The sequence below is a fragment of the Dreissena polymorpha genome, chromosome 5 (assembly GCF_020536995.1).
Source record: "Dreissena polymorpha isolate Duluth1 chromosome 5, UMN_Dpol_1.0, whole genome shotgun sequence".
Classification (NCBI taxonomy): domain Eukaryota; kingdom Metazoa; phylum Mollusca; class Bivalvia; order Myida; family Dreissenidae; genus Dreissena; species Dreissena polymorpha.
The window spans coordinates 58,415,529-58,424,950 of record NC_068359.1 but is presented as its reverse complement, the minus strand read 5'-3'; the positions used below and the strand labels follow the sequence as shown (position 1 = coordinate 58,424,950).

Genomic DNA, 9,422 nt, shown 5'->3' with positions numbered 1-9,422 from the left:
GAGTGAACTTTGTATGTATGTAAAAAAAAAATACCTTCAACGTTGTTGTTCGTTCGTCCGTCTGGCGGTATTATATACTGTGTGTTCAACTTACTTTATTTATTCTTTCAGTGAATTACACAATTTGTATCATAATTAAAGCGGTGAGTTGTTTACTAATAGGTTACTAATTGGCCATTAAAGGCCCGTGTCGGTAAATTAAAGGCCCGATTCGGTAATTAATTGTTTGCTAATTACGTAAAGACACATACAGCTAATTGAAAGTTTGTGAGTCGATAGTAAAGCATAAGCTTTTCTTAAAAGAAAAATACCAACTTTTTTTAAAATTGTATTATTGTTCATTCATGTTATATATTATTATTTATGTATTTAATACATACAATTGAAGCATAGAAAATAACAGCATTTCATGTTTTATATTTATTAAACATAATGAACTATGCAAAATTTTATTATTACAAGCACATACACATGATTCATAAAAAATAAAACACTTTTTGCTTTATGTTTATCGCATATATTACACTATTTACAAATATTAGTATACTAACGATAAATCATTTTATTTGTTTGTTATTTATAATCATAATTGTCAAAATTGTTGTAATTTTCTACATTTATTAACAACCCAATATCATTCACACCTATACGGCATTATTCACACCTATCCGCCTATATATTATCAGTGGGACGAAACGTCTACCCCTTTTCAGCACAAATATCAGTGGCACGAACTGGTAGTGGCACGAAATGTCCATAAACCACTTCCAACCAAATAAAAAATTATAAGTGTACATTGTCGATCAGAGCTCGGGGGCATTTCAAGTTTCAATAGGTTTTTCATAATATAATAGTTATAATTATAACTTTAATTGCATTTTTTATAACGCCGCGCTTCAATCACGCGTAGCTTAAAATAACGTCGGCCGCGTTTGTACTGATTTCTGCTGACGACGTCACATATATATATATATATATATATATATATATATATATATATATATATATATATATATATATATATATATATATATTTAAGAAATAGTAAACTCCACTGAGGTCCCTATGGCATTACTGGTCGTGTACGTAATGCCGGCCTGTACGTAAAAAATCGGCCACCTGTGTTTAATCATTTTCATGATCTAAACACACATGTTTTGATTATTTTTAGAACAATCAACTTGAAAACCAACCCTAATCTCAATATTTTGCAAAAAAAGAAGCATATCACTGTAAAACGTTTGCATTAAAATGTCTCAACCATAACACAAGATATTTTTCTCATGGGAAAAGTGACGTCATTATCCATGGCAAAAATTATATTCATATAAGAAACAAATATATTTGATAAAATTATTATTATTTCTATCTGATAAACTTTAATTAAGGTATTTTTAATTAATTGTATAAAAACATACATCTAAAACAAAAAAATCAGGACCTAAATATAAACTTTTAATATTTGAATTACCTCCCTTGATTTGAATATTAATAGTTTACATGTTGTAAAATTAAATATAAGCGTTTACTAAAAATCGACACTAAAGTCAACTTTTTAAACATAATGTTTTTACTTTCTTAGCTATGTTAGTAAAAATTGATTAAAACTATTGAAAATAAATATTTTTTATGAGTTTCCCATTAACCGTGCAGGCCTGTTAATATTTCGTCACGTCACCTATTTTCGCCGTTCTCCTATTTTCGCCGATAACATTTGGTGCAATATAACCTATATATCGTCACGCGAGATTTCTCAGTTGACCTAGTCCTAGAATAAACAACATTGTCACGGATGAATACACCGTGATTTCTTTTTAAAATGGACATCCGAAAGGTAAGAAATAAACAGATGAAAACTAACCTGCAACAAAAGGCAAATTTTCTTAATGCCCTTTTTCGTTCCTGGTACTTCCTATATTATTTATTTTAAACGAGTGACTTTGTTCATTATCTTACTTGTAAAATGTGCAGCAGACACAGTATGACGTCACATAGGCGCGATATGTCAAATATTTGACAGCATATGAAAAGCCCGTGAAAAATGCGTGCTATATCTCCTTATCACACTTCATGATTTACCAAGTCTATTTTCAGGCCCCTCCTTCGGAAAGAGGCAGCTACAGGGCCAGTTATTCACATGATGACCTTACACATGCGTTCAATATGTGTATTGAACAAGGGCTTCCTGTTGAGAGGGTTGCTAAAAAGTTCGGTATTCCGATAAACACTTTAAAAGACAGAGTTCGTGGAAAAATTGACATAGACACAGTGAAATCTGGCCCTTCCCCTTCCTTTGATATCATGCAGGAAACATTGCTCTGTGAGCATATTAAAACTATGGCAGAAATTGGCATGGGTTATTCTCGTCAAGAAACAATTAACCTAGCCTCTGATTATGCCATTCATTTGGGAATCAAAAAACAGGGTGAAAGGTTAAGTTTGAAATGGTTGTATGGGTTTTTGGGAAGATGGCCGGAGTTAAAGGTAAAAAAACCTCAATCACTTGAAATAGCAAGTGCCAGAAGTGCCACTAAGACCACAATTGAAAACTATTTTAAAGAATTAAACAATATATTAACCAAATATCATTTGACAGAAAAGCCATCAAGAATCTACAATATTGACGAAAAAGGTCTTAGTACAAATCACAAACCACCTAAAATTGTTACAGGCAAGGCCTACAAAGCACAGGCGGTGACAGCTGGTAAGTCCCAGACGGTGACCCTTATTGGTGGAGGTAACGCTTCAGGGCAACAAATTCCGCCATATTTCATATTTCCTGGTGCCCGAATGCATGCATCCCTACTAGAAGGATCAACACCAGGAACGTATGGGACAGTGTCTGACTCCGGCTGGTCCAATACCGACATATTTTCTCATTACATAAAATACCATCTTGAACCCTTGCTTCCAACACGTGATGCTAACAACCCCATCCTGATATTGTATGACGGTCATAAAAGCCATGTCTCAATTGGTTTAATAGAATGGGCAAAATCAAATCATATAATTCTATTTGTTCTTCCGCCCCATTGTAGCCACATACTTCAACCCATGGACGTCTCGTGTTTCGGTCCGTTTGAAAATGCATGGAATGCGGCATGCCATCACCATATTAGAGTTACTGGGGGTTATGTTGTTACCAAAAATGATGTATGTTGTATTGCATGTAAGGTGTACACAGCCACGCTTACACCCGTGAACATTCAGTCTGCTTTCCGTCGATGTGGAATACACCCATTCAATGCCAATGTCATAAGTGATATTGCTATTGCACCATCTCTTGCTTTTGCAAAGACCACCCAAACACAATTAGTGCAAGAGTCTCAAGGAACATCTGTTGATTATTTCGAAAAACGATGCGCGCCAATTATTGATAATGTACGCCCTGCAAAAATAAGAAAAACTCTTAGTAAAGTTGTTGCAGGTAAAGCAATTACTGAAGATGTTGTGTACAATAAGGTTAAAGAACATTTAAATAGAAATAAACCAACAAAGTCTGTAAAATCATCATCGGTGGAAGTAAAAAATATATCACCAACAACATCTGCAAACCCAATTAATAAACCTGGTACCTCATCCATGAACCCTTCAAATGTCTTGGATAAAATTCATCATGAAGCTGCCACCTCTGAGGACGATGTCGACGACTCTGAAAAGTGCAGCGTGTGTAAACTGTTCACACCTGCAGAACTAAAATATTGCATAAGTCTGACTTTGGTCAAATGGGCACAGTGTGATGTTTGTGACAGCTGGGTTCATTTAAAATTTTGCACACCTGTACAAGTATTGAGGAGGGGTGATCAGTTTCTGTGCCCAAAATGTGCAAGCAAAGAGGAATAAACAGTTTTAAAATTGTAAATTAAATACAAACATATTATATTAACCGTTAATTTCGAAAACAGTTTATTAATTGTACATAAAATACAAACATATTATGTTGACAGTTAGTATCTAATACTAACCTTTGCTTACTCTTACATAACTTGTTGAACGACCCTTATAAACCAGTTTATGTGCAACCGGCGAAAATAGGTGACGTCACTAACACTGTCATTTATTTATAGTCAAACAATGGCGTCACATGAATCATCGACCACCACTCATGCATCGGGCGCTGAGAGTGATACCGATATGTGGAATGTTTCTGATAGTGATAAACTGAAAATTATTATGGACACTGTCGTTGACATAAAAAAGAACCAAGATTCTATAAGGAAATCGTTTGACTCAAAGTTCGATAAACTACGCTCAGAAATGAAAGAGGCAATTGATACACGAATACGGGCCTTGAGAGACGAATTATCGGTAGACATGGCGCGGGATAGTTCCCGCCTTGATCAGGTCGTGACAACTATTCAGTCTTTACAATTACGCATGGATACACTTGAGAACACGGCGGATCAACGTAACGGTACATCCACGTCACATGATATCGGTCACGGTCAACGGAGAAATATCAATACATTAAATGACCCGGATCTAACGATAACAGCCAGTGGGATACCGTACAATGAAGGTGAAAATCTGGTAGCAATAGCAGAAGAGCTCATAAACGCAATGGGCGCTGGTGTTTCCAATAATGTATTGGTCACAGGAGCTACAAGACTGCCAACTAGATTCACGAATCGTCCCGCTCTAGTAAAGATCGCCTTTCAGAACTTAGATGAAAAAATCTTAGTCTTGCGAAACAAAATGGTACTGAAAGATCTCGAGGCGTATACTAACATTTACTTGAAAAGCTGCATGTCTCGCGTTGAAAGACTCGTAGAAATGAACGCGAGAGCAATGCTTCGCCAGCTTCCGCAAGGGAAAGAGTTCCGAGTTAATGCGAGCGGCCGTATCATCCAGCGTGCACGACACCAGGATAACATGGAAACAGCACATAGCACAGATTAGGAAGCGCCCCGGTCTTACAGGTCAATTAAAGTGTCTCATTTGAATATTTGTGGATGGACACGTGAAAACTGTGCACTCAGAGAAAATATTATTATCGCACTTGATTCGGATATTATCTCGCTGTCAGAAACTCATTTAGGAGAACAAAATGGGATATATATAAACGGATATACGTGGTTTGGTTTCAACAGGGTAAACATTCATAGAAACGCACCGAAACCGTCAGGGGGCGTTGGCCTTTTGGTTAAAAACTGGATTATAACGGAATACGATATAAACGTTGTGGATAAATCTTACGATGGAATATTAGTCGTGCAACTTATACATAAACAAAACAACTATGATTTCACAGTGTTTTCATGTTACCTGCCTCCAGAAAACTCGACTCGTGGTCGCGACGCCCAAGGTTTCTTTTCCCATTTGCTGGCCCAAATCTATATTAACAGTGAAAGTGACACAATTATCATTGCGGCCGATTTTAATTCGAGAATTGGGTCATTATCGGATATATTAAGTGAGACCGATTTGATCCCTCAAAGAAATGTGCTTGACAAAACTATAAATCAACATGGGCATGCATTTATTGAATTCTTAAATGATACAAGGTTCTGTGTCCTCAATGGAAGATTTGATACGAGCAAGGACAATTATACATCAGTGTCTCGCAAGGGACGAGCTGTGGTGGATTATTTGTGCATTCCGCAAGACAACTTTCACCTCTTTGAGACCTTTGAAGTAGTAACGGTACAGTCTATTGTTGACGCGCACGGACTTCGCGGATTACTGGGCGAAAGGTCAAGGTTACCAGACCATAACATACTTATCACGGAATTTAACATACTGAGTGGTGAAAATGTAGGTCAAACTAACAACAAACATGAACGGATTAACGGTCCCCGTTATAATCTGCAACGGATTCCCGTGGACTTCATGAAGAGTGAGTTATCTCGTCCTGCGTTGTTAGATATAATCTCAAGTATTGAAAGGTGCAGAGAAACTCAAGATCAGGTGGATTTTATTTACGATAAGCTATGCTCATGTATCAGTACTGAAATGAATAACTCTGTTCCGAAATTCTGTGACTCAAAACACGTCAGAAAAAGATTTAAACACAAAAAGCTTTTTTGGAACGAACGCCTGTCAGCATTATGGAGTGATTTATGCGATAAAGAAAAACTATATACCAAGTGCAACGGGGTCCGTTCGGTTAAAATTGCGAAGAGAAGGGAGTACATAACAGCGAGAAATATTTTTGACAAGGAACTGAGAACAGCGGAACGGCAGTACCGGGAAGCAATCGCCCTCGACATTGAAGACATGTCAACAAACAACCCAAGAGACTTTTGGAATAAAATTAATAAACTTGGACCTAGGAAAAATAAAGACATTCCCATTGAAATAATAGACAGTTACGGGCGTGTATGTCGTGATGAAGGTTCGGTGTTCGAGCGCTGGAGGTCGGATTTTGAGAACTTATACCAAACCACCGATAATAGTGAATTTGACGAAGAATTTTTCGATCGTAACAAAGCTCATAAACAGTTGCTGGAGCTAAATCTGGCAGATCCGCTATATATGCAAAATGAACAGTTAAACTGTAACATAACACTAGAAGAAATAACAAACATCGTAATGGCGGCAAAGTCAAGGTCAGCTTGCGGAATCGATCAGATACCCTACGATGTTCTGAAATTCCCTGAAATTATTGTTGTGCTACAGCAACTATTCCAATTGGTCATGGATACCAACATTATACCAACTATTTGGCGGAAATCTATAATATGTCCAATCTTAAAAGACTCGACCACTGACGCTCGTCTACCAATGAACTATAGAGGTGTAAGCTTATTGTCCTGTGTCAGTAAACTATACAGTTCACTTATTAACAAGAGGCTCACACATTATCTAGACGATAACGACATTCTTGCCGAAGAGCAAAACGGATTCAGAAGCGGCCGCTCATGCGAGGATCACGTTTTCACATTAGACAGTATTGTAAGGGACAATAACTCTGTATTCGCTGCATTTATAGATCTACGCAAATGTTTTGATTTTATCGACCGTGAGATGCTTTTGTACAAACTTTTGCTAAACGGAGTTGACGGAAAACTCTATAACTCTATAAAAAGTATATATAGCCAAACAGTATCGTGCGTACGGGTTAATGGTCGTTTAACAGAGTGGTTCCAGTGTGACAAGGGCGTGAAACAGGGAGACAACTTATCGCCGACGCTCTTCTCTGTCTTCGTGAATGACCTAGTAGCGGAAATAAACAACCTTGACCTTGGGGTCAAGATCGATGAAAGCTCTGTATCGATGTTACTATACGCCGATGATATAGCCCTTATCGCCAACTCGGAGGCCGATCTTCAGATTATGCTTAACCAAATGCATGACTGGTGTAAACGATGGAGGGTACTCATTAATACAGAAAAATCTAAAGTCGTGCATTTTAGAAAGGGGCGCTCACAACGAACAGATACTGAATTCAAAATTGGATTAAATGTGCTGGAAATTGTAGACAAATATAAGTATCTGGGTGTAGTTATGCACGAAAAGCGTGATTATAGTTTTCATTGTGAAATGCTCGCAAAAAGTGCCGGGAGAGCTCTCGGGTCTATTATAAATAAAATCCATAATATGAAACAAGCTGGCTTTAAAACCTATGAAAAGCTATACAATTCGTGTGTGATACCTATATCGGATTACTGTGCATCCATTTGGGGATTTAAACACTTTCAATCAGCAGAAAATGTTCACCACCGGGCAATACGGTACTTTTTAGGTGTACATAGATTTACGCCTATATTAGCGTTACTAGGTGAAATTGGGTGGTTACCGAGCATTTACCGTAGATGGCTTGCAATGATTAGGTTTTGGAATAGACTTGTAAAACTTGACGAATATAGATTAACCAAACGAGCATTTGAAAGGGATTACAGTTCATCAAATAACAATAACTGGTGTAGTGAATTTAAAACGATCATGTCTAGTCTTAACCTTACGGATTATTATAACCGTAAACGCCCCATTCCAATGGATTTAGCTAAAGAAAGCATGACTCAGTTTTATTCAATAATTTGGTCTAGAGACTATGAACGTGTTTCAAAGTTAAGAACATATAGAACCTTCAAAACTGAATTTGTTTGTGAAGAATATCTGACACTGAACTTAAAAAGAAATGAACGCGCCTTATTTGCGCAATTCAGAACCGGAATTCTACCACTTAGGGTCGAAACCGGAAGGTATGTGGGTGAAGCCCCGAGCAAAGACGGTGTAAGCTGTGTCACAGTGGACTGGTCGAAGACGAAACTCATTTTCTTGTTGAATGTGCTCTTTATGAAAACACAAGATCAGTTATATTTGGGAACATTTTGAACTCTGAAGAATATGCTACCTGTCAATCAAATAAAGATAAATTAGTTCTCTTGGTTAAATGTCATCCAAGAAAGTGTGCGAACTTTGTTGTAAATGCTTTTTATATCAGAAGCAGTATTTTATATAAGTAACAATATCTGTTGTATGATGTTGTGTCAGTTAAAACTTTAAAATAATATAATTATGTAAATGGGCTTCTAAGTATCAACTACGAATTACACATTTTTCAGGCATATGTCTTCTTACTTATGATAAAATTGTACATATCATATTATCATTGAACTCTTGTTATGTTCTTATACATATATTATATAGAAGATGCTAACTTATTCATTGAACTAAGTATGTTGCTCAAATATTTTATTGTCTATTTGTATAATAATGATCACGTTATATTTTACACTGTTGTTAAGGTGACTTATAGGCCTATTAGGCCGGGTGTTCTTGTATGCATTGTATATATGTCTGTTAATCTCCTGTACGTAAACACATGTCACTATAATAAAAGATTATCTTATCTTATAGTGACCTGTAAATGGACTTGTTTACTTTTTTGAAGCCATGAAATAACTCGACAAAAACAATTAATCTGAGTTGGCAAGTGGTCAATTTTCCTCACAGTTATTTAAGTTTTCAAATTGTGTGTATTCGTTATTGTAAAAAGACATTTTGTTTCTTACATCAGCGAAAACTGGTGACACCAGGATTTATTAAAATAGGTAGTGGGTGTAACTGGTATAATAATGTCGCATATTTTTTAAGTTTCAAGTCAAAAATTGTGTTTGTGTAAACCTTTATTAATACTCTTCAAATGAGGACATTCGTCTAAAGATTTGCTTTGTAATTGTACCTGCATATTAAACTGAAAAGTGGCCGATTTTTTAGGTACAATTGCCCTACGAAAATTGATAGTTTATATGTCATTAATTTCTCTTTATAAAAGTAACATACACTGATCTAATTCTATAGAAATTTTCATGCTAGGTGAGTTTTGAACCCAGGATTATATATGTGAAGTTTAGTTTAAACCAGTTGCCTAAAACAAAAGATTTTGTTAAAATAGTCCCAAAAGTGGCTGGAATTTCGTACACGACCAGTATAGTGACCAGCCAGGCAACCACAAACCGTATATGGACCGAAGCCGA

General features: G+C 36.4%; 1 protein-coding gene across 1 annotated transcript; it reads left to right on the top strand.

The window, feature by feature from the left end:
• The first annotated feature begins 1,674 nt into the window (after nt 1-1,674).
• Nucleotides 1,675-8,179, top strand: LOC127831253 (uncharacterized). The gene is made up of 3 exons (XM_052356235.1): nt 1,675-1,834; nt 2,095-3,427; nt 8,109-8,179. Exons 1-3 carry the CDS (start codon nt 1,820-1,822, stop codon nt 8,177-8,179), a joined length of 1,419 nt encoding a protein of 472 aa, XP_052212195.1. The 5' UTR covers nt 1,675-1,819.
• Nucleotides 8,180-9,422: the final 1,243 nt, after the last annotated feature.